This window comes from Sphaeramia orbicularis, chromosome 13 (genome assembly GCF_902148855.1).
Source record: "Sphaeramia orbicularis chromosome 13, fSphaOr1.1, whole genome shotgun sequence".
NCBI lineage: Eukaryota > Metazoa > Chordata > Actinopteri > Kurtiformes > Apogonidae > Sphaeramia > Sphaeramia orbicularis.
The window spans coordinates 10,623,224-10,650,585 of NC_043969.1; the positions used below are offsets into that span (position 1 = coordinate 10,623,224).

The 27,362-nt window shown below is 35.7% G+C and overlaps 1 protein-coding gene across 2 annotated transcripts; it reads left to right on the top strand.

Moving 5' to 3' along the window:
* The first annotated feature begins 6,458 nt into the window (after positions 1 to 6,458).
* tmem25 (transmembrane protein 25) lies at positions 6,459 to 27,061 on the top strand. Of its 2 annotated transcripts, none has more exons than XM_030153162.1 (9): positions 6,459 to 6,783; positions 7,500 to 7,614; positions 12,074 to 12,415; positions 16,665 to 16,955; positions 18,604 to 18,735; positions 18,857 to 18,890; positions 22,889 to 22,998; positions 26,331 to 26,417; positions 26,517 to 27,061. In XM_030153162.1, exons 2-9 carry the CDS (start codon positions 7,536 to 7,538, stop codon positions 26,588 to 26,590), a joined length of 1,149 nt encoding a protein of 382 aa, XP_030009022.1. In that variant the 5' UTR covers positions 6,459 to 6,783; positions 7,500 to 7,535; the 3' UTR covers positions 26,591 to 27,061. The 2 variants fall into 2 exon arrangements, with proteins under 2 accessions (XP_030009022.1, XP_030009023.1); XM_030153163.1 differs by having other exon boundaries at positions 7,503 to 7,614.
* The last annotated feature ends 301 nt before the right edge of the window (positions 27,062 to 27,362 follow it).

Below are 27,362 nucleotides of genomic sequence, written 5' to 3' on the forward strand. Positions count from 1 at the left end.
TACATAATTTCCATCTGGGTAGTTTGCTTTAAGCCATGGCAATACCTGGTATCTCAGAGTCTTGTAGTAAGTATTAACATTGATTTTTTCATCAGCTTTGTAGAATTTTATAGGCATTTTCTTTCCATTGGAAGCCACAACACCAAAAGCCATAACTTGCGCAGGATGTTTTGTTCTGAATGTCCCCTTAACCTCAGCTTTCGATTTTGCGATAAATCTGTCATTTCTGTGTTTCAGAACAGCATTGACAGTGAAGATCTTTTCATCTGAAAAGATCGTTACAATGGAGGACTTTTTCTTGAAGCATGTAATAATTTTCTTGCACCTTTCCAATCTCTTTTCCTTCATAGCTGTTGTCAACAAGTGTTTTGGTGTTCTTGTGTAAGATTTTAACTTCAAATCATATTTTACTGCATTTCTAACGGTCTTGTTGTCTACCTCAAGCTCAATTGCCATTTTTCTCATGGATTTGGTTGGATCCTTTAGGATTTTGGATTTGAGAGCTTTAATCAAAGCTTTGGTACGTTTTTTGTTGCTTCCTCCACTTCCAGACTTTCTCATAATAGTTTTGCTCATAGTCATTCTCTTCTTTCCATTATAAACAGTCTTTATGGACACTCCAACTATTTCTGAAATCTCCTTTGGTGTGACGAGTGCATTCAGCAAATCACACACTCTTGGACGTTTGCTTTCCTGATTACTCATATGGGCAAAAGTTTCTGAAAAGGTATGGATAATAGTGTTAGGTATGATTATGACATCAATATATGTTTGGTTTCAAAACAATTGACGTAGTGCCTCCTGAGAAAAAACAAACTAAATGGTCTTTGTTAATTTTGCTTCCCCACCCTGTGTATATATATATATATATATATATATATATATATATATATATATATATATATATATATATATATATTTATAGTACAGCACATTAATTGCAAAAACAGGGTTAAGACAGCTGAGAGACAAGATAAATCTATTTAAATAAAACAGATAAAAGAGAACAGTGAAAGATCAGTACAATCATACAGAGACAGCACATATAAACCAAACATACAAAAGCAGCACATAAAATATAATCACACACAATACATCAGCACATAATCACAGACAGGGATGTAAACAGACATCACATATGGACAGACAGCATCCACGATCATGACACAAATAACACACAGCCGTATGTTAGTGTGTAAATGTGTAGTTGTCTGCAAACCACGGTTTTAATTTGGCTGTAAAAGTGGAGTATGTGTGTGTAGCTTTAATGTGGGCGGGAAGTGAATGGAATCAGAAAAGGACCCAAAATGTCAATGCCGCATGCTTCTGGATTTATTGAAGATGTTACCTGTACCTTTAGCTGACATGCAGCCCCATCAGTGCTCATGAAAATGTGCATGTTTTTTTTCACTCATCTTCATAAATTTCAATGGAACGGCATCAAACAAAACTTCCACCATCATCATATTCATCACAGTCCAAGAGTGTTTTTCTTTAATCCTGGAACCTTATGTTTTTTCTGTTAATCTGTTAAAATAATGGTTTTTCTTTGTCTTTTCTGTATCGAAATCTCAATTTACTTTAGTTGATTTCTTACAGTTCTATCACAGACATTGACTCCAGTTTTCGCCCATTTGTTCGTCATTTGTTTTGTTGCACATTTTCTGTTTTCAAGACATTACATTTTCTGTCTTGATGCTTCGTTGTCTTCCCTGGCCTATTGCTGTGCTTCCTCTCTTATTTTGTTTGTACTTTGTCCACATTTTAGACACAGCTGAGTGGGAACAACCAACATCTTTTGCAACATTCTGATGATTTACCCTCTTGCAGAAGTTTCATAATCCTGTCCTTTGTTTCAACTAACATCTCTTGTGTTGGAGCCATGATTCATATCAAACAAACAGCTCATCCAAGCTGTGCAAGCACTCTTTTTTTTTTTTTAAACGGCAGATCCTTGAAGAGCGGTGAATCCATAATTTTTGCCAGGGGTTCTATATGCAGTATCACAGTAATGCAGGAACACTACATCAGTGTCTTTGAATGTTTTAAGTCAGCAATGAATGTATCCCCCCTCTACTCTCTGAGCACTAATATATAATTAATGACAGATTTACCTTTTCATTCATGGTGTTATTCATACTTATATTTACAATAATATCTGCAATACTTTCTTCTAATCAGCTGTTTTTGGCCTAATCATAGCACTACAACCCCATATTTTTACATGGATCGCCTGATTAATAATTGTTTCTACATTATTAGATAATAACACTGGTCAACAACAAATTTATTGTTGAAGTTTTTTGAGCTGATTTAGGATAATTTTGGTGTGCTGAATCCAAAAATCACATTAATTTTGCTCAATCAGGTCAACTTTCTGAACTATGCTACATATTGGCTTTTTAACATTTTTGCTTACATTTATGGGCATTTTCACATCATATGATACAAAATTCTTTCATATTTCTTGCAATAAATGAGTTCTGAAGATTTTACTTTTGCCAATTTATGATTAATGTTTTTTTTAATATTACAGGTGAATGAAATGGTTTCGACTAGAAGATCTTGCAAAAATAAGCCTGACGTATTCTGCTACATCTGCGGTGAATACACCGTTGTACCTAACAGGAATCAAGTCACAAGTTTCATAAAGTGTGCTTACCAATCTTATTTTGGTATTAATTATTATATTTTGTGAGAAGATCAAATTTTTCAAAATCAAATTAGCAAAAAAACCCTGACCTGATTGAGAAAAACAGATGTCATTTTTGGATTTAGCGGTGCAAAATGGTCCTAATTCAGTTGAAAAAACCTAGACAACTTGCATAAAACATTTTTTTGTAACCCAGTGAAATCAAAGTGACCACTGATGTGTAATATCCACTACAGTTACCTTTTAGATAAACTTTTCTGACATCAATCATGCTTTCTTTATAGAAAAAGGCTTTTGGACACTATGCTAAAAATATATTTAAATTCTAATCTGAAACAATCTGAGTGAAAAGATAATAAATCTTTATTTTAGAATAATTCATGCATGAAAGGGTTAATATCACAGATCAGTGTTTACTTGTGCACTGCTTGCAGAAGCTGCAGAAATTTTGAATAATGATAAAAACAGATGCAAATTTTTACACAAAATACTGAAGAGAAGTGATGTATAGTATTGTTCACATTATCAACCTAGGCAAGGCAAGGCAGATTTATTTGTAAAGCACAATTCATATAGAAGGGCAATTCACAGTGCTTTACAAAAAATGGAAAAGAGACAGGTTAAAAACCCACAATTACAATTAAAACAAAATCAATAAAATATAAATAATAATCAATTGAAACAAAGTAAAAGAGGAGAATGGAGATAGAACCATTTCAGTTGTTATATGCACAGTTAATCTATAATCATTTCATTAAAAAAAACTAAATTCCACTGAGAGATGAACACAACCAAAGAGAAAGTTTAACAATGAGGCAATATTTCCTTTCATCCCTGCTACTGTGCAGACTAGGGTGGTCCAAAAAATTTTTTTTTAAAGATTCTTCAGATTAGAACCCTGCATTTGGCTCCATATCTGGCCAAATTACTTTGATCCAAATTTTATGCAAATTAATAAATATTTAGAGGTTGCACAAGACATATGAAGATTGCTCTATATACTATAACATAACTAGCCAAATGAATAAGGCATATTAGCTCTTTCATGCACAAATTATGAGAATCTTAATCAAAATTTTTTCCTGAGTGTTTTTATTCTTCTTTAGGCAAGGAAAAAAACAATGTGACTGAAAATTTTCTTCTGAAAAATAAATAAAAATAAATAAATAAAATAAAAATAATTGAAAAAAATTTAAAAATACATAAAAAAAAAAAAAAATCTTATGAACCTATTTTTCATGAAGTTGCAAAAATGTCCACTCAGCTGGACACCACATGTTTAATTTTTGATGCACAGAAACATGTATTTACTGATAAATTGTGTGAAAACTATGGGGAGGGCTTGTAATTCTGGGGATTTATGCTCAGGAGAGATCTACATAATGTTACCAATTCATGTCAGAAAAGATATGTAGTGTCTTAAAACTTTAATAAAGATATGTGTAAAAAAAACAAACAAACAAACAAACAAAAAAACAACAACGAAAGGAACAACAAAACCCATGAACATACAAGAGAACAGCTGTAGAATAGCTGTCCACAGTGACCACTATGCATGAAAGGGTTAGAATAATTTGTAATTTTACTCTCAAAATCAAACTGCAACTCGCATAAAAATGTTACGTAGAAAGTCCAGCAACCACTGTTGCTTTATTGAAATTACAAAAGATGTTCCTGTGTTCTTTGACAACTTGGAGCCAGAACTGTTTCTGATCTTCATTTTTTGTTTGGCTACAGTTGAAGTCTTGAATAAGCTCCACCCCTCTTTCAGCAACATCACTGACAACTTTTCTGGAATGCACAGTTTTATCAGCCTTCTGAAAGTCTTCATCGTCAGCCCAGTCTTCTGGAGGAATTCTGAAGAATGTTTGTGGCAGATCCAAAGTTTCAAAGAAACGCATGGTGCTAGTGGTGACAAAATCCCTGATCTGCTTCCCTTCATAATCTGCTGGATTAAGGCCATCCCAACGCTTTAGTGGAACCAAAAGAACCTGCATTTTCCATCATGTGGTCAACCATCAGCTGCTTCTGCTCTGGTGTCACACTGGAGTCCAAGAATTCCAGGCCAACCAATTCTTCACTCCAGTACCACAGATGTCAGCGGCCTTACGTCATACATATATTACTAGATGAAGCACTCAAACCTTGGTTTTGATAGTCCTGCTGCTTCTCTTAGCAGGTCAGCTCGGCTATGCTGAAAATGAACAATTAGTCAATTTCCAGGAAACTTCCAGCAACTTGTGCAACCTCTACAGGGGTTGGACAAAATAATGGAAACACCTTCACCTCAAGATGATAATGCCCCAATCCATACAGCTAGAATTGTTAAAGAATGGCATGAGGAGCATTCTAATGAAGTTGAACATCTCGTATGGCCGGCACAGTCCCCAGACCTCAACATTATTGAGCATTTATGGTCAGTTTTAGAGATTCAAGGAAGATGTCGATTTCCACCGCCATCGTCTCTAAAAGAGTTGGAGGGTATTCTAAGTGAAGAATGGCTTAAAATTCCTTTGGAAACAATTCACAAGTTGTATGAATCAATACCTCGGAGAATTGAGGCTGTAATTGCCGCAAAAGGCGGACCTACACCATATTAAATTATATTTTGTTGATTTTTTTAAGGTGTTTCCATTATTTTGTCCAACCCCTGTAAAACATCTCCTTTTTCTTCCAAATTTTTTCCTAAATCATCTTTTGAATGCCAAAACCTAATGCAAGGTTCTAATTGAGGTTATCTGAAACTTTATTTTTTACCATGATTGTTGGACCACCCTAGTGCAGACGTTAGCTGCTACTGTTGCATTAAACAGGACGTGTTCTGAGCTGTACAGGGTGGGGAAGCAAAATTTACAATGAACATTTAGTTGTTTTTTCTCAGCAGGCACTACGTCAATTGTTTTGAAACCAAACATATATTGATGTCATAATCATACCTAACACTATTATCCATACCTTTTCAGAAACTTTTGCCCATATGAGTAATCAGGAAAGCAAACGTCAAAGAGTGTGTGATTTGCTGAATGCACTCGTCACACCAAAGGAGATTTCAAAAATAGTTGGAGTGTCCATAAAGACTGTTTATAATGGAAAGAAGAGAATGACTATGAGCAAAACTATTACGAGAAAGTCTGGAAGATACTATTAAAGAAGAATGGGAGAAGTTGTCACCCCAATATTTGAGGAACACTTGCGCAAGTTTCAGGAAGCGTGTGAAGGCAGTTATTGAGAAAGAAGGAGGACACATAGAATAAAAACATTTTCTATTATGTAAATTTTCTTGTGGCAAATAAATTCTCATGACTTTCAAAAAACTAATTGGTCATACACTGTCTTTCAATCCCTGCCTCAAAATATTGTAAATTTTGCTTCCCCACCCTGTATGCTGTGTGTGCTTGGTGGCTGCAGTGCTCTGGATGCTGCTGCTCAGGTCTGTACAGCTGCACTGCAGAGGCTTTTCAGTCCAGATTAATAGCGCTCAGACTGCAGCGCTCTAACAACTGAGTGTGCGTTTAGGGGTTTCCTTCACATCTTCATATAGATGAAAGGAAATGCCTGTTTATCCGTCTGAATGTGAAACGATCCCCTTGTAGATTTGTAGTTCAGAATGTCCCTCCTGTATTTCAGCATCTCCATCCTCCTCTCCTCTCCTCTCCCATCCTTTCTTTCTTCTCTCCCTCACTGCTGGCTCATGTTTTGTCACAACTCTGTGCCCACTCTCCTCATTACCCCACTCCCCCCCCCTCCCCTCTCTACTCCTTTTTGGTGTTTGCCTCCTCAGCTGCTTGCCCCCTCCCTCCCCTCCCCTCCCCTTTTTTCCTTTCCTCACTCCCACTCTCTCCTCCTCAGAGTGGCGACAACGTGACTGCCTGCGTCAGCCAGCCTTGCCAGCTACTGAATGCTGCTACTGGAGCTGCCATACCCTGCAGAGAGCCCAATGCATGTGTGTGTATGCGTGTGTGTGTGGATGTGAGAGAGTGTGTATGAGTGTACGCAGATGGGAAAGAAACTGAGTCAGGGAGGGCTGCCTCTCATCTCTTCGTTGTTATCACCATCCTTCCCTCTCCCTCCTCTGCTGCCATGGAGCTCCAGCAGGCTGCACTACAACAGCGTCTGCAGAAAAGGCTGAGGTAACACTGAGTATGTGTGTTGTACATGAATGTCTTTCTGTATTTCAGGGCACACATCTGCACTGGACGTACTGCATGCAGCCTTAAACGTGGCAGTATGTGTGTATGTGTACTCCTCCACTGTAACGTATAGCCCCTCGATGCATATCACATTTCCCTGATTGTCAGTGCAGTCCAAGCAAACCTGGAGCATCTTCTACCATGTGTGAATGTGAATGTTCTCACTCGTCTCTATAATGCGTCTAATTATGCGTGTTTCCTCGATGGCTCAGTTCCTGCTTTCGTCCGAGGAGCTCACACAGATCACATGACCCCCACATTGCAAGCTGTCAGACATTACTCATTCCCTGCACTTACTGGATGTGTGTGTATGTGTGTATAATGCCCACAGAGCCAAACAGGCCTGTGAAATGTTTGGTATTGTCATGAGGTGACAAATCCACAAAGCGAAGCCGGATAGGCAGTGCATTATTGACAAGTGGGAGGCATGTTACTGTTTGCTTGTGAAGTGTTTTTATCTCTATTGCTTGGAAAGCTTGTTTCACTACCTCTGCTTGCTTCTTTATTGGGGGATTTTCATCAGTTTAGTCTCGAAATGAGGAGACTCAGCGTTAAGTGCAAATGACACACAAGTATACATAACTATAACTGCCACAGTCTCATCTGACTGTATACTGAAGTGTTTTTTCAAAGGTATTTTTCATTTTCTCTCCAAGCAGGTAGATGTGTATGTGGTACTCTGCTGGGCCGGTATGGAGTGTGTGTGCCTGAGAAGATGGGCATCAGGCTCCGCCGTTGTGTTCCTTCACACACTGGCCTTGTCCTGGACAGGTAATACATGTGACAGTAGGGACTTAATACAAGGGGGTTTTCAAGCTCTTTGGGGCCTTGGATCCCCTAAAACACCTATTATATATTTATTATTGTTATTATTATAATATTATTAGGGGCGGCCATGGCTCAGGTGGTAGAGTGGGTTGTCCAATAACACACTATTGGGCTACAAGGAAAATGCTTCCAGAATAAAAGTAATGAAATTTTACCACATGTGAGTCACTGCTAAAGAAAAATCAAGTCAAAAATGCTGGTTGGCTGAACTTTCCAAGATACAGCCTCGGGTCAAAATGTGAAATTAAAGAATTAACGAGAGAATGGGTTTGACTCAAAAGGAATATTTGTCTCAGAGCTACAAGATCTAACACTTTACTTGAAGGTCTAGTTTATAATGCATTAAGCACACATTCATAAGACATTATAATGCATTATAAAAGTCATTACAACAGTTTATGATCATGTACAACAAGTTATACCAAGGTTATTAAAGTATTATAAGTGTAGGCATATTGTATTATAAATTCAGCTTTCATTATGTTTTATACATCCAAACCAAAGCAGTGTGAAGGAATTTATTTTTTTAGGTGGGGAGCTTTTGTTAGGTTTTGTCACTGGTCGCTATACCCATCTATTTTAGGGATTTCATATTTATTAAAAAAAAGTATGTGTTTGAATTAACAAAGATTTAGAGCTGCCACATTATTTTTTATTTATGTATAAAGCAACATGTAACACTTCTATTTACTGTCTCTGTTCTTTTAATGTTTGGTTTTTGCAAAATAGTTATTCAGAACACTTTGATGTATAATTTTTGACTTACACTTTACTTAGAGCCAGCAGATACTGCTCGTAAGCCATCATACTTGTGTTATGTCATGCAATTGATAATGTGTTACGTAACCCAGGACTTGAGATTCTTCCTACAAACACTTGTCACTTTGGTATAAGTGTATAAAACATTATGAAAGCTGAATTTATAATACATTATGCCTACACTTATAATACTTTATTAACCTTGGTATAAGTTGTTTTACATGATCATAAACTGTTGTAATGACTTTTATAATGCATTATAAATGCATTATAATGTCTTATGAATGTGCGCTTAATGCATTATAAACTAGACCTTCAAGTAAAGTGTTACCAGATCGACTTCAAAACACTGTCTGCACATTAGAATACATTCACTTTACAGGTTCTATTTAGTGGAAGATTTATAAAACTATTATATAAACGTACATAAACCAATATATATGTGTAATAACACTTAATCATATACCTTGAAAACATCAGCAAACCGGCACTTTTGTCATTTATTTTCCAATTAATCTTATTAAAATACGTAACATTTAGCACATTTAATCTCTGAAGCAAATCATTCCTAAAAAATTGTAGACCAGTGTAACCGAAGTTGGCGGTTCGAATCCCGCTCTGTCCTAGTCAGTCTGTTGTGTCCTTGGGCAAGACACTTCACCCTCCTTGCCTCCAGTGCCACTCATACTGGTGTATGAATGTTTGGTGGTGGTGGTCGGAGGGGCTGTAGGCGCAAAATGGCAGCCACACATTTGTCAGTCTGTCCCAGGGCAGCTGTGGCTACAGATGTAGTTTACCACCACCAGAGGGAGAATGTGAGAGCGAATGAATAATGGGTCAATAATGTAAAGTGCTTTGGGTGTCTAGAAAAGCGCTATATAAATCCAATCCATTATTATTATTATTATTATTATTATTATTATTATTATTATTATTATTATTATTATTATTATTATTATTATTGTTATTATTATTATTGTTATTATTATTATTATTATTATTATTATTATTGTTATTATTATTATTATTATTGTTATTATTATTACACTGGGTTACAAAAAAATGTTTTTTGCAAGTTGTCTAGGTTTTTTCAACTGAATTAGGACCATTTTGCACCGATCAATCCAAAAATGACATCTGTTTTTCTCAATCAGGTCAGGGTTTTTTGCTAATTTGATTTTGAAAAATTTGATCTTTTCACAAAATTGATTACATTTTTGTGACTGTATCAGTTGATTTTTTTATATAGTTCTCACCCAAAATAGGTTTTAAGAGAAAAAAAATCATTTTCACAAGCACACTTCATGAAACTTGTGACTTGATTCCTGTTAGGTACAATGGTGTATTCACCGCAGATGTAGCAGAATACGTCAGGCTTATTTTTGCAAGATCTTCTAGTCGAAACCATTTCATTCACCTGTAATATTAAAAAAATCATTAATCATAAATTGGCAAAAGTAAAATCTTCAGAACTCATTTATTGCAAGAAATATGAAAGAATTTTGTATCATATGATGTGAAAATGCCCATAAATGTAAGCAAAAATGTTCAAAAGCCAATATGTAGCATAGTTCAGAAAGTTGACCTGATTGAGCAAAATGAATGTGATTTTTGGATTCAGCACACCAAAATTATCCTAAATCAGCTCAAAAAACTTAAACAATAAATTTGTTGTTGACCAGTGTTATTATTATTATTATTATTATTATTATTATTATTATTGGCGACATGGTGGTGCAGTGGATAGCCCTACTCAAGTACTCAAAGGCACTTTACATGAAGCAGATAAAAACAGAAACCAAACACATTAAAAACAGATAAAAACCATGTGCAAAAGGCAAGTATATGAATATAAAACAATTGAACATTAAATACCTTGGACATTTGGAAGAGTCAGTGCATAAAGAAGACAGATATCTTGTCAAGATCCTCCTGGTGGCTGGGAAGAAGGCCATAACAAAGAACTGGCTTCAGACTGATGCTCCGTCTTATAAACAATGGATTTCAATCATAGATGATATACTTGTCGTGGAACATCTGACATGTAAACTGAAGTTAAAAGAAAATCTCTTTATGAAAAACTGGGGAAAATGGCTGACATTCAGAGACAAATGTATCTATTAAGGGTCCTTAATATTCTGACACCGACACAGGCTGTTCTTTTCATCTGTTTGTTTTTCTGTTGTTTTTTTTTATTTTGCTCTTTTCCTGCTCCTCAACCTGAGGAGATTATATTGTACTGTTAAAAAAATGAGAAATAAAATTGTTAAAAAAAAATAAAAAAAATCAAACATTAAAATCAATCTTAAATAAATTAGTTTTAAAAGGGATTTGAAGGTGTTGAGGTCGGAGCAGTGTCGGATGGTGGGTGGAAGGGAATTCCAGAGGGTTGGAGCAGCAATAGAAAAGGCTCTGTCCCCCCAGGTTTGGGGGGTTCATCTCAAATACTTCAGACCTGTGTTATTTCAGTTTGAATATTGTTTAAATTACATTTGGACTCAACTTGACATTATCTTTACTTTAAAGAACGTCAGAAAATGAACAAAGGATAGAGTCCAAACAAAGCCACACATTCTTTCAGTCATTTCTTCCACTCTATGAACTTATTGCCTAAAAATAAAATCAATGGCAAAAAGTCCTGATAAATCTTAACAGAAGTTAGAATAACAGTGTTAAATCACATAGTTATTAAGTAATATGAAATGATCATTGTGTCCTGAGGAAAGTAAGTGATCTACGTCAAATGAATGTGATGCATCTCACTCAGGTTTTCTATTGGCCCAAAACTGATGAGGGTGGGAGTAATGGACATAATACAATAATAAACAGTAATAATAATAATTATTATTATTTTATTGGTGCAAATTAAACCCATATGTAGTTTCTAGTTTTTCTTGATGCAGTAAAATTTTATGATTTATAGCAATTTATATAGTGGACCCCTGGACACACAACAGTCCTGGACCCCGCTTTGACATCTACTGTCTTAATATTTTGGCTTTTGCTTTGCATCTACAGTATTTTGCAAATGTCTCATGTGACATTTAGCTTTGTTCTTTTCAAAGTTTAAATTGAAAAGTCTTTTTGTTAAAAAAAAAAAAAAAAGAAAGAAATTGCAGGAAATATGTGCACATTGATTGAAATGCACAAAAAAATTCTGATATAAATGGTTTCCATAGGTAATGTCAGTATTTTGGATTTAGTGCATCTTGGACTCTCTTGAATCGAAATCTCTGGAAGTTGTCTTAAGCTATCTTGTCATATATTATACCTATCGTTTTTCAGAACATCCCAAAGTTTTTCCTGAAACTTGGTCTAAGTCCTCTATCCTTCATCTCAGTTTCTATAATATTCAGATTTTTCTCAAATTTTGTTTTCGATACTTTTCGCACATTTCCTGGATATTTCATTTCTCAGTCTCTGTCAACTGAGAAATGCATAAATACTATTATTATAACTTTACAACATTCCTAACTGTGTCTTAACACCTTAGCACTGTATTTTGATGATTTATAACAATTCTTATGATAAATGATTTTAATCTTTGTGCTGCTCCACAGTTCTTCTCTTGATGAATATAAAACATAGGTTTCATTCAAAGGCTGTTACACACAAACATTTAACCTTCAGATTGGTCTTCTAGGTGCAATTGAGCCCGCCCCCAAAATTGATGGACATCACCGGGCGGCTGTCACACTGCAGGAGAACATGACGCACAGATTCAAATGTCAATCGGACGGCTGGGATCCCCGGGCTCCTCCGGTGCTGACCTGGTACCTGAATGGGCAGGAGCAGAGTGAGCCATCAACGAAACACAGGCGCCTGGTGATGACTTCACAGGAAGAGGCTGAAGTCAGACCAAACACCCATCACAACAGCACCTACTCTCTACGAGCCAGGAAGTGGGACAAGGAGCTAGTGTGTGTCGCATCAAACCCCAGGACCGGAGAGAGTTACAACGCCTCAGTCACACTTAATGTGCAGTGTGAGTGTCATGCTTTTGGTTTCTCATAGCTGAAATATAAAATGAGTAATGCTTTATATTAACCCATAAAGACCCAAAGAGCCACCGGTGACACAAACCATCTACTGATTTAAACTGTTTAATGCCTGTTGATCCACTAATCATATCAATACATGTAAATAATCAGTGTAAAATGCAATTTGTCATCTTTTCATGGTCATCAGAAATGACCCGTTTGGCTTCGTAGTTAGCGTGGAAACACCGTCATCTTCTACAGCATTGATTCACCAGTAAAACCCATGGAGTTGGAGCAATGACAGTGGATGGAGACACTTGTTTTTACATTCGGTTAGCAATATTTTTGCTGAAAAAGTCACTTTTTCTTAATTTTTCCCTGTTTTGATATAATTAACTTTGAATTTAGTCTGAGTTTTTATGAACATCTATGTGATCTGTGAATTAAATGTAGGAAAATACATGATTTACACCAAAATACGCAAAATACAGAGGATAATATTATTTTAAAAGTTGATGAAAAATCAGTTAAAGGTAGAAATATAAAAAAAAAAATCATGAGGGAACTGCCGCAAAAGTAGTACTGGGTCTTTATGAGTTAAGATGCTTGAATTACACTTTAGTTCATCGTCTGTAAAATCCATGTATGTCTTCATGGGATGCTTAGTAAGATTATTACACCCACCCCCCCACCCCCCGTTTTAGGTTTGGTTTGTTTGTTTCTTTGTTTGTTAACACTCTAGCAGTAAAGCTATTGGTTGAATTAGCCTAATACCAAACTGGGTTTATAGATTGCCAGTGACCCAGAGTAGATCTGATTACATTTTGGGTTAAAAATTTTTATGAACTTTTAAATCCTTTTTTTTCCCCATTGACTTATAATGTGCAAAATGTCAAATGTCTGTAGCAGCAAAACTATTAGTTGAATTCATACCAAACTGTGTTTATAGATTGCCAGTGACCCAGAGTAGATGTCCTTACATTTTGGGAAAAGTAGGTCAAACTTCTAATTTTTTATGAATTTTTAAAATCTTTTTTTCCCTCCCATTTACTTTACAATGGGCAAAATTTCAAATGTCTATACAAACATTAATTTTGTTTCAGTTTACTTCAAATTTGACACGCATATAGAGGCAATTGATATGTTGACATCAGCACACACATAGACATGATGACATCAGCTGGATCGATGCCAAAATAAGCTACAATACGTGTGAGGGGCGGGGTTTGTTGTGCCTGGTACTACTTGTTATTATATATGATGGAAGAAGACTATAGTAAAGGCATAGTATTGTAGAGGGCTGTGGCATCACAAACAGGGTTATAGAGTTAATGGTTTGATCAGTTTAGAGCACAGGTGTCAAACATGCGGCCCGGGGGCCAAAACCCGCCCACCAAAGGTTCCAATCTGGCCCGCAAGATGAATTTACAAAGTGCAAAATGCAAAAATTACCCTGAAGATATTAACAGTCAAGGGCATCAAACTCAAAAATAACAGTATAATAACCTAGAAATAATGACTCCAAATGTTCTTCTTGGTTTAATGTGAGAAAAATAATATGACATTATGCTGATAAATAATGGCAACACCAATTTTTTCTCTTTGATTTATTGCAAAGAACATTAAATTCTGATATCCTTTAACAATACAGTGTCAATAGCCTGAACAAATATGAACAACCTGGAATGTCTAAAGAAAAATAAGCGCAATTTTAACACTATTCTGCCTATTTTGTGCCTTGGTAGATCCGATCTGTAATGCACATGTATAAATCATAAGTTGAAGCAGAATATTGATAAAATTGTACTTATGTTTCTTTAGAAATTTCTGTTTTTTCCAGTTATTCACATCTTTTTTTGTTTTGGATAGAAATAGTTTCATCATTTAATGTTATTTTTTGCACTAAAAAATTTGGAGTTGTCATTATTTATATGTTATTATGCTATTATTTTACTGGTTCTGGCCCACTGGACATCAAATTGGGCTGAATGTTGCCCCTGAAAGAAAATGAGTTTGACACTCCTGGTTTAGAGGCTCCATTTAGCACTTTGGTAAGACAGAAAAGCACTATAGAAAGATATACATTGAATAACACATCTGTTCAGCAGCTAACTGTGCATACAATGCATACTGAACAGAGAGTAAAACCATAACAAAATATATTATCAATATAAAAAAGGATTACCACTGTGGTTGTATTGTTAGCATATATGATTATACAAAGCTTGTTGGACTTCTATCAGCAGTGCATACACTTTTAACCCTTTCATGCACTAATTATGTGAAATTTAGTCAAGATATTTTTCTGCAGTGTTTTTATTCCTCTTTAGACATTAAAAACAAACAAACAATGCAATCGATTAAAAAAAAAAAAAAAAAAGTTACAAAAATTTCCATTCAGCTGGACACCATGTATTTTATTTTTGAAGCAAAGAAACATGTATTTAAAATCTAATATCAGAAAATTATATGGAAAACTATGCAATAAAAACATTTTTAATGCTGCTAATCAGATGTTTTCTCACATTTGAACATACTCTAATACCAGTTATTATTCACTGCATGGAGATAATATGCAAAAAAAAAAAAAACAACAACAAAAAAAAAAAAAAAACCCTTTCATGCATTAATTATGAGAACCTCAGTTACGATTTTTTTCTTGAATGTTTTTATTCCTCCATAGGCATGAAAAAAACAATTTGATCAAGTTTTTTTTTTTTTTTTTCATAGAGTTACAAAAATGTCCATGCATTTAATTTTTGAAATAAAGACATGTTTAAAACCCAATATCAGAAAGTGACATGAAAACAATGAAATAAAATAAAATCTGATGTTTTCTCACATTTTAACCTATTCTAATGCTAGTTATTACTCTTTTCATGGAGATAATATGCAAAAAAAAAACCCAAAACAAAACTTTTTTTTGTCTAACAAGTAAATGACTAATGCTGAAACATGTTAGTGCAGATCAGGTTTATCAAGAAGAGCAAAATTACAGTAATGGTATGAATTACAGTGTACGAGATGATGCATAAGCGTCCGCTGTGTTGGCTGATATGGAACGAAAACAACAAAATCCATGAATAAGAGAACAGCTGGAGAATAACTGTCCACTGTAGTGACCACTATGCATGAAAGGGTTAAAAAAATACCTGTCAATTACAGTCTAATAACAATTAGCAATTGATTTACACTAAAACATGTCACTGCAGATCAGGTTTATCAAGAACAGCAAAGTTACAGTAATGGTCTGAACGTCAGTGTATTATGGGATGGTGCATAAGTGTCCACTGTGTTGGTTGATATGGAACTAAAACAACCAAAACCCTGAATATACAAGAGAACAGCTGGAGAATAACTGTCCACTGGAGTGACCACTGTGCATGAAAGGGTTAAGGTCCCTATAATCGTTTATGTGTAATGAGTTTAATTAGCATATTATATTGTTAATACGTATCCTATCAGGATGTACAGGGTGACACAAAAAAACGGGAACTTTTTAACAATCCAATAAAACCAAGAGTGATGGAAGAAAAATATTTTATTCATAGGAATTGAAACCTTAAAACATGCCATTTAAGAAACAATGATGGAATTTTCATTTTTTAAAAATTACTTCCTGTAGATGGCGTCCTCCTGTACGAATGCATTCTTGAAATCTGCTGTTGAGATTCCTCATTGACCGCTGCAACATCTCAGCTGGGATACTGTGAATTTCATCCTGAATTCTCTGTTTTAACTCATCCAGAGTTCTTGGTCGAGTCGTGTACACTTTACTCTTGAGATAACCCCACAAGAAAAAATCACAAACGGACAAATCTGGCGATCTAGGGGGCCAGGGAACGTTACCGAATCTTGAGATCACACGGTTACCGAACAATTCTCGCACAGTCTCCAATGGTTACTAAAATGGGGGTGTGTTTACTTGCTCAAGGTCACTGTCTCGCAGTGCTGCCACTTGCTCATGTCTGCCAATACGCACTTCAAAAATTCCCGTTTTTTTGGGTCACCCTGTAATTTAAAAAAAATGAAAATTCCATCATTGTTTCTTAAATGGCATGTTTTAAAGTTTCAGTTACTATGAATAAAATATTTTTCTTCCATCACTCTTGGTTTTACTGGATTGTTAAAAAGTTCCCGTTTTTTTGTGTCACCCTGTATAAGGGCCTCATGACCATTGAAGTGATGTTTATTACAAGCAGCCACTGTTTGAGAAACTGCCCAGTCTTGACCCTCTTCTTGGCTTTGTCCTAGTCCAGCCAGAGATCCTCAGGGTCAACGCCCACTACAGTGAAACCTCAGACCCTGGCCTCTCCCTGGTTCTCTTTGCACTGGTGCGTTCAAACCCACCTGCCACCATCTCCTTTGTGGACCAGTCTGGCCAGTTGGTGGCCAACACTTCCGACTTCCTCATTCTGGACTCACGAAGCTACCCCTGGCTGACCAATCACACGCTGAGGGTCACACTCAGCAGCCTATCAGGGAATGTGTCGCTGAACGCCAGCAACAGCGTGGGTACGGCCCTGAGCAACCTCACACTGGCAGGTCAGTGGTGGTAAACAGCACAACCATGTTAAAGGCAGAATTAGATACTCTTTAGTTAAATTTATTAGAAACATCATAAGTACAAAAACACCTGAACTTCTTTACAGTAAACTGACTTTCTTCAGTGACGTCCATCAACATTCCACACGTCGGTCAGAGGACAGACGTTTCCTGTTGCCTGCCCGTAGGACGAATCAAATACAGGGTAGTGTGCAATACAGGGCAATGGTGGCGTGGAATACATTGCCACAATTTTTAGTTTCAGAAATTCAAGCTGTTAGTTTTTCTAAAAGGTTGAGAATTTTCATATTTACCCAAGAATAACTGTCTGAGCTATTGCACATCTTATAATGACATCATCTAGACCACAGGTGTCAAACATGCAGCCCGGGGGCCAAATCCAGCCCGCCAAAAGGTCCAATCCGGCCTGCGGCATGAAATTTGTGACACGCAAAACGTACGCTGAAGATATTAATTAAACTACAAAATAATAATGTGGAAAAAAAAAAAATAAGCCAAGCATTTACATAAAATAAAAGAATAAAATAAACAACAAAATGAGCGAAAATAGCTAAACTAATAAATAAAAAAACCCAACAAGAATTAATAATAAATCAACTTGAACAAAATAAGACACAAACTAAACAAAAGTGAAGAAAAACTAATCAGTGGTGTCAAAATCATTTTAATTCAGGTTCCACATACAGACACATACAGTCCAATTAGATTTCAAGTGGGTCAGAACCAGTAAAATATTATCGTAATAACCTATAAATAATGACAACCCCAAATTCTCTCTTTGTTTTTTTGGTGTAAAAAAGTAAAATTACATGAAATTGTTTACATTACCAAACTATACTTTTACAAAAAATGTGAATAACCTGAACAAATATGAAGAAACTGAAATGTCTTAAGAAAAGTAAATGCAATGTTACCAATATTTTGTCTGTTACTAAATGTTTTTTGCGATTGTAATGCACATGTGTAAATGATAAACTGATAAACTGAGGCAGGATATTGTTAAAATTGCACTTTTGTTTTCTTAAGACAATTCAAGTTGTTCACATTATTCAGTTTTGTTTTTTTTTTTACAGAACTTTGTAGATGTAAACCTGATCATAATATAATTTTACTTTTTTCCCTGTTATTATTTTACTGGTCCGGCCCACTGGAGATCAAATTTGGCTGAAAGTGGCCCCTGAACTAAAATGAGTTTGACACCCCTGATCTAGACGGTTTGTTTTTTTGTTTGTTGTGGAGCTGTTTTTATTTTTATTTTATGTTTTTATTTTTTGTTTCTGATTTTTGGTTTATTTATTCTTTTTTTCTGTTGTTGGTGGTATTATTACTGTAATTGTTTTGTACTGTGTGCTGTTGTTGATTTTTGGTTTTTGTGTTGTTGCGTTGAGTGTATGTACATCCTGTTTGTTGAGTGAGTTGTGGGAAATTGTGGTGCTTTGTTTTTGTGTTGTTGATGACCCCAGGAAGAGTAGCTGCTGTGGTATGCAGCAGCTAATGGGGATCAAACTAATAAACTAATAAACTAAACTAAACTAACGCAGCCAAAAGTGAAGGGTGCACGATGTATGAAATGTGTATGAGTGTTACAGAACTTAAACATTCTGTGTGTGTGTGTGTGTCACTTCAGAGTTCCTGCAGTCTCGTGTCGAGGTGCCGATGTTGGGAATAGTGACTGGGGGATCCATGGCCTTCATGGCGCTCCTCATCCTCAGTCTAATCGTCCTTTGTCTAATGCAAAAAAACAAAAGCAAGACCTTTGGTAAGACTAGAATCAGGCTGTGTTTATTGAGCAAATCAAATGGGAAATGTACTGTATGGATGATGTGCAGTTTAATAAGAAACACTTATTTAGGACAAAATCTCTTTGTGTCATGTTCCAGATGAGCCGGTGGAGATTCTGATGACCAAGAAAAGGTAAATAATGGGTCATTCCATCACAATTCAACCAATGGTCCCCACATGACCCACTCAGAAAATTCTGAAAAAATTCACACTTGTTCACCTGCCAGATAAATGAACACATCGAAAATTTTAATGTCATATCTGTAATAGTTTAGGAGATACAGCCCTTTGAAAATTAATGTGTTTTTTTGTTTTTTTTTATTTTGCAAATTTGCTTTTCGGCCAACTTAGAGGAGCTTTATCTCCTGAGGTATTCAAGGGAAATCTTAGCTACATTTATGTCATTGACCCTGGTGAAATTGGGTCAGCTGACCAGCTCCATCCAATTTCCGAGAAGTCTCTACTACAGGCATCAACCTGAGCCAGCTCTGGGAAATCTATAATTATTCTATCTGAACCATCATGCAGTTCCACACCCTAGTTCAAATATCTCCAGTATTATCATAATTTGTGCAATAATCAATGCCATTCTACTGTTAAAAATGCCATTTACACCTACAGGGTGGGGAAGCAAAATTTACAATGAACATTTAGTTGTTTTTTCTCAGCAGGCACTACGTCAATTGTTTTGAAACCAAACATATATTGATGTCATAATCATACCTAACACTATTATCCATACCTTTTCAGAAACTTTTGCCCATATGAGTAATCAGGAAAGCAAACGTCCAAGAGTGTGTGATTTGCTGAATGCACTCGTCACACCAAAGGAGAGTTCAAAAATAGTTGGAGTGTCCATAAAGACTGTTTATAATGGAAAGAAGAGAATGACTATGAGCAAAACTATTACGAGAAAGTCTGGAAGATACTATTAAAGAAGAATGGGAGAAGTCGTCACTCAAATATTTGAAGAACACTTGCGTAAGTTTCAGGAAGTGTGTGAAGGCAGTTATTGAGAAAGAAGGAGGACACATAGAATAAAAACATTTTCTATTATGTCAATTTTCTTGTGGCAAATAAATTCTCATGACTTTCAATAAACTAATTGGTCATACACTGTCTTTCAATCCCTGCCTCAAAATATTGTAAATTTTGCTTCCCCACCCTCTATATCTCCTGAGGTATTCAAGGGAAATCTTAGCTACATTTATGTCATTGACCCTGGTGAATTTGGGTCAGCTGACCAGCTCCATCCAATTTCCCAGAAGTCTCTACTACAGGCATCAACCTGAGCCAGCTCTGGGAAATCTATAATTATTCTATCTGAACCATCATGCAGTTCCACACCCTAGTTCAAATATCTCCAGTATTATCATAACTTGTGCAATAATCAATGCCATTCTACTGTTAAAAATGCCATTTATACCTACGTTTGGATACAATTTGAAGAAAATACAATCATGTAGTAAAAAAAATATTAAAAATAGAACCAGTTCTATCCAAAAGCTAAAATTTTGTGCACAGCATCTTGAAACATATATGAAGACATGGTAAAAATTTCAAAATTTTCATGAACATGGTAATTTGGGTGCTCAAATAAAGAGTATTTTTGTGAAAAATTGAAATTGACCCATTTCATTCATATCCTCACAGCAACACTTTTCATTGAAATGTAGTCTTTTTGCAGTATATTGTTGCATCTTGACCATAAGAATCCATGCAAAAAAAAAAATTAGGTCTCTACATTCATCCACTATGGCACAGTGCAAGCCTGAAGAGATCAGAGGACATTTTGAAGAATTAGCCTTTTCGCCTGATTTCAAGGCCTCGTGGACCAAACATGAAGGCATCTACAATTATTTTGATGCAAAATATGGTCTTTTCAGGGGAATTTCACCCCAGACAGTCAGTTTCAGCAGTGTGGCTTGAATACCTAAGGAGATATAGCTCCTCAAAGTTGGCTGAAAAGCAAATTTGCAAAATAGAAAAAAAAACAAAACATAAATTTTCAAAGGGCTGTATCTCCTAAACTATTACAGATATGACATTACAATTTTGGATGTGTTTGTTTATCTGGTAGGTGAACAAGTGTGAATTTTTTCAGAATTTTCTGAGGGGGTCATACGGTACACTTTCTGAAATCTGGTTGATTTGGGATGCAATGACCCTAATGAGATGTGATGACTCTACAGACCAACATTTGGACCACTAAACTGTGCTAAACTAAATTGTGTATTTTTTTCTGAGCACTTCATGTTTCTTGCCATGTATTGAGGGTAGAATGTGAAATATCTTGTTTAAAGCTCTTAAGAGTGAAGGCAGGAGATTTCTATTGAATGCCATAAAAATAGCAATTTATGTTTTAATGTCGACTAAAATGATGAAAATAACATTTATATTGTTATATGAGCAGTCACATATACAGACAATAACACATTTGATTTTAACCCTTTCATGCATGAATTATTAAAACCTTAATCAAGATTTTTTCCTGAGTGTTTTTATTCCTCTAGGCATGAAAAAAACATGCCTAAAGAAAATTTTCTTATGAACCTTTTTTTCATGGAGTTCCAAAAATGTCCACTCAGCTGGACACCATGCATTTAATTTTTGAAGCAAAGAAACATGTATTTACTGATATACTGTATGAAAACTATTAAAGAAAAACATTTATAATGCATATTATAGGTAATTCATTTCTCAGACAGGGGTAGTTGTTTGTTTACCTGCTTTACTAGTTTGTCTGATAAATGAATTATCTACAAAAATTATATGTGGAAGACAGTATGAACCTTTAGCAGACATTTTTAATGTTACTAATCTGAATTTTTTTTTTTCACATTTAACATGCTAATACCAGTCACTACTCGCTTCATGGAGATAATGTGCAAAAAAAAAAAAAAGGTTTTTGACTAATTTTTGGGTAATTTTTAGGTGGTTTTTGGGTAATTTTTGACTAATTTTTAGATGGTTTTGGGGTCATTTCTGGGTGATTTTTAGGTGGTTTTTACGTGGTTTTTGGGTGGTTTTTGCGTAATGTTTGGGTGATTTTTAGGTGTTTTTTTTGGGTGATTTTCAGGTGGTTTTTGGGTAACTTTTGGGTGGTTTTTGGGTGATTTTTGGGTGATTTTTAGGTGGTTTTTGGGTAATTTTTGGGTGATTTTTAGGCGGTTTTTGGGTAATTTTTGGGTGATTTTTAGGCGGTTTTTGGGTAATTTTTGGGCGGTTTTTTGCACGATTTTTAGGTGGTGTTTACGTGGTTTTTAGGTGTTTTTTGGGTAATTTTTAGGTGGGTTTTTAGGTGGTTTTTGGGTAATTTTTGGGTTGTTTTTGACTAATTTTTAGGTGGTTTTGGGGTCATTTTTGGGTGATTTTTTGGTGGTTTTTATGTGGTTTTTGGGTAATGTTTGGGTGATTTTTAGGTGTTTTTTTTGGGTGATTTTTAGGTGGTTTTTGGGGTGGTTTTAGGGTAATTTTTGGGTGATTTTTAGGTGGTTTTTTGCATGATTTTTAGGTGGCGATTACGTGGTTTTTTGGGCAATTTTTGGGTGATTTTTAGGTGTTTTTTAAATAATTTTTAGTTGGTTTTAGGGTAATTTTTGGGTGAATTTGGTGATTTTTGAGTAGTAACTTATCATTTCTACATGAAAACAAAAAAGTCATAACTTTAAAAAAAACCCCAAACTGTTAATTACAGACTTATAACAATAACAAGCACTTGATTTACACTTAAACATGTTACTCTAGATCAGGTGTATCTAGAACAGCGTAGTTACAGTAATAATATGAATGTCAGTGTATTATAAGATGATGCATAAGTGTCCACTGTGTTGGCTGATATGGAACTAAAACAACTAAACCCATGAATATACAAGAGAACAGCTGGAGAAGAACTGTCCACTGGAGTGACCACTGTGCATGAAAGGGTTAAAATATTAAGTGCGAATCAAGGCTGTTAGATAACAGTATGAACTGGACACCGTCTACCTCTTCATCTGTTCTCCAGCAGACACTACTGAAAGAAAAATCCTGATGAAAGCACTTTTATGCACTTAAGAAGTTTAGGTCCATCTGGCAGCCTAATATCAGGGCTAATCCCAGTTTGATATCTCTCCATATTGTCTCTACAGTGACTCTGCCAATTTGAAGACAGAGAAAGCAGATAAGGCGTACATCCCCAGAGAGAACATGTCTCTGCCTTCCAACATGCAGCTCAACGACCTCAGCACACTGAGAAAAGGTACGAGTTCAGGACGGCAAACACAGATTAATGAAGCCAGAGGACATTTAGTGGACTGTGTTTACAATGTGGAATATATTAATACAGTGTATAGATTAATAATAATGGAGACATTTTAAGTTATCCTCAGTCACTGATCAGGGCTAAATGTAAACTACCTTTTACACATGGGGAGGCAGCTGCCCCTACATTGTTAAACCTCGTCCCCTCAGTTGCCCCATAAAGTTTTGTGCTGTAAAAACTGTTAAAAAAAAAAAAAAAAAAAAAAGCTCCTCAAACAATTAGACGGACCAAAAATAAATTGACCAAAAGTGATTTTATAAAGTGTTTTATTCTTCTGCTATATTCTAGTGCACAGGTGTCAAACATGTGGCCCGGGGGCCAAATCTGGCCCGCCAAAGGTTCCATTCCAGCCCGCAGGATGAAAGTGCAAAAATGAACCAGAACAGTCCAGGTTGTCAAAATCATTTTGGTTCAGGTTCCACATACAGACCAATGTGATCTACAGTAAAAATAACAACACAATAACCCATAAATAATGACAACTACAAATTTTTATATATATATATATATATATATATATATATATATATATATATGTATATATATATATTTATAGGCCTATTTGTAAATTTTGAGTTGTTTCTCACTTGAAATGGAATTTTTTTTTTTTCACTTAGTGGATCAATAATTCCGCACACTAACAGTTGCTCAATAATTGTGCACAGATATTCTCCTATGAAAGCCAAAACCTCACTTATATTTTATACTGGAAGTTTATTAACATTTTGAATGAACAAGAGCAGCTACTATAATAGTTGTTCAAAAATACAATTAATCCTCAAAAATATTACTTACCAACTTCACATGTTGTACATGTGGATTCCAGTACCATCCTCCCTTCCGACCATCTAAAGAGCTTGTATAGTTTAATGGTTAACTCATTTCATTATTCCTGTAGCCTCTGCATTTAACACATGCTAATAACCTAGCATTAGCAATTAGCATTAGCACTTCCAGTCAATTTCATTCAGAATTTCTCTTTCATATTTCAGTTTGTTCAGTTTCTTCAGAATGAACCAGAGAATGTATTTGTTCCCCTTTTCACTGGAAAAAAACAAACAAACCTTAGGCTAATTGTCCCATTTTCCAGTGACATGATGTATGAAATGAGACTGTTAACATATTCTGTTAGCTTAGCTTAGCATAAAGACAGCTGTGGTGCTCTTCAGTCATTTATTCATTCATTTTTCTGAGGTACTTAATCCTTCAGTAGGTAACGGGGATGCTGGGGCCTATCCCAGCCACCAACAGGCAGAGGTGCAGTACACCTTTACACCCTGGACATGTCACCAGTTTAACTCAGGGCCCTTCTTTATTCTACTGAGAAACTAATCAGCTTGAACATTGTGCATTCTGATCACTGACAGTGACTGACAGTGGTAATAATGTCGATTATCTCATTACAATGGGACCTGTCAGTGGGTTGGATATATTAGACAGCAAATCACATTTACACATCAAAGATGATGTGTTGGAAGCCGCAAAATCAACAGTGTAGGACCTGAGCGACCTACAAAATATCAGGCAGGTGGTAGAAATGTTATTTTTTCAAAGATGTTTGATTATATTCAGATATGCTTGTCATTCCTTATATTACTTTTGGTGGAGTACTTAGGCCTAACTGCTGCAGACTGGTAACATCCAACAAAACGTGCAGTGTGGAGATGCTCTGGTCCATCACAGTGTTGATGTCTGAGTTACTCGGATCCTTACATTGCTAATTTTGCTGCTTTGAGGACTCAGTATTCACTTGGTACCTCATATATCCCAACTACTGACATGTGCCACTGTAACCAGGTAATGAACATAATCATTACTTCACCTGTTAGCGTTCATAATGTTACAGCTGATCGGTTTGTTTACATTATTGGAGTGAAAAGATTGGGATTGTAAAAACTGTGCAGGATGATGTAACGGGCTGGTTGAGATTGAGATCATTAAAGCTTCTGCATTGGCACATGATCAGGTATGAAGTGGTCAGGGATTAAGTTTGAGGACTTTATTATTTTTTTCAGCAGGATTACTTACATGTTTCCACGCATTAAAGATCAAGATGATAAAAACCATAAACAAAGGAAAAACTGTAATTCAATTAACAATGTAATTCCAAGCCTACTCTCTAGGGAAATGTAATCAAAGTACAACTTACTCACATATGCATCTATTGATCCAGTCATTGGGCTAAACTCAGTTTCACACAGACCACAGTTCCATCAGGCAAAGGAAAATGCAGGAGCTGGGCTTCATCCATCCTCTTATAGCACAGGTGTCAAACATGTGGCCCGGGGGCCAAATCTGGCCCGCCAAAGGTTCCATGACAGTGCAAAAATGAACCTCAACAGTCCAGGTTGTCAAAGTCATTTTGGTTCAGGTTCCACATACAGACCAATGTGATCTACAGTAAAAATAACAACACAATAACCCATAAATAATGACAACTACAAATTTTCTTTGTGAAAAATTATGTGGAAAAAATTTAAATGAAAAAAATAACATTACACTGTAAAAATATCAATGAAAACAAAGATCAATAACCCGAAATGTGCAATTTGAACAATATTCTGCCTGTTACTAAATGTTTGGTGCATTTATGGATCCACTGTGATCTGTAGTTGTGTTAATAATAAGCGATGGAATATTGTAGAAATTGTTCAAATTTTAGTTCCAAACTCTGAAATTTGAACAATATTCTGCCTGTTACTAAATGTTTATGTAACACTGTGTGTAATGTACATGTATAAATAGTAAGTTGAGGCATAATATCGTTAAAATTGCACTCATTTTGCAAATGAAATTTCTGTTTTTTCAGGTTATTCACATCTTTTTTTCCAAAATGTAAATATTTTCATTATTTAATTGGGGTTTTTTGTACTAAAACAAAAAGAAAAACTGGGATTTATCATTATTTATAGACCATTAAGTCATTATTTTACTGGTCCGGGCTGTTTGAGATCAAATTGGGCTAAATATGGCCCCTGAACCAAAATGAGTTTGTCTTATAGGTTTGGATGTGGCCTGATAGGTGAGGCTAGGTCCTCCTCTCTCAGGAAGTGCAGTTTTCAACAGGAATATTTTAGAGTCTTTGAATAAGTCCGGGTCAATCCGGGTGCTAATTTACAGCTCTAGCTTCCTATATACTGAACACAACGGAATATAATTTCATAAGCAAGGAAAAATAAGTGCAAGTAACAGTACTACAGTGTCCTTGTAGAGACATTATTGCATCTCTGTTGCATTTCCTCCATTTTTTCCTGCATTACTTCTCACAGCCCGAGAGACTGCCCAGCAGAGCAGTGTGGGAGAGAAGAAAGAGGAAGAGGAGGAGGAAGATCTGTCTTTAGCCTACGCCGCCAGAGGTCAGTGAAATGGATACTAATGCACATCCTGCAACTTCTCATTTATTTTTCGTTGCTGCCTCCCTCCTGAATATCTTTTTTTCCCCTGATCATTCGCAGGTTTTGCCAGATATCCAATGGTGGGTTACATCTATAAGGTGAACAGCACAAGCAGTGAAGAAATCTGGCTGTGACTGATCTGAAACTACCATACAAACACACATACATGCATGAAGAATACTTACATCAGTGCAGCTGTCCTTCAGGTCACTCAGAACAACTGCCAGTCAGTCCGTCAGTTACTTTTGAGCTGGATCAGGTTGACACAAAGGTCATTCTGTCCATTTCTGGACCACATACACTAAACATACTGTTACTACTAATACTGTTTCTCTGATGAAAAACCCACCATGAACATGAGTGTCATGTTAAACAGACACAAAACATTGAATGCTTTGTCTCTGCATTAACAACTTAACAATGTCATGCCCCTACCAGTGAAGTATGAACTCAGACGTATGTTTTGACATTATTTCCTCCCTACAGTGTGTAGCCACATACTCATAATGTCCTGTTTAATGGAATGCATTTACTGTTCTATGCTTACATCACAATATCCAAAAGGATGCGCTGTGCGTGAAATTTTACATTTTGACAAATAATAAAATAAATCTAAGTAAGATGGTTCATTATAATGAAGTATGTATTTGTATATGGACATGTAACATGTCATGTACTGTATATTTGTATGCATATGTATATGTGTATAAAAGAGGATGTCTAATAATAAAGATAATATTGAAATTGTATGAAATAAATGCAGGACTTTTTTTCTTTTGTCTCTCAGCAGGGGGAGCTCTAAGGTGCTTTTGATGGAAAACATGGAGGACTTTCTGTTAGTCATAAAGCAATGCTGTGTGTCAGACATGTCTTTGCTCTCTGTTCTGAGCAGGGTATGAAGGTTGC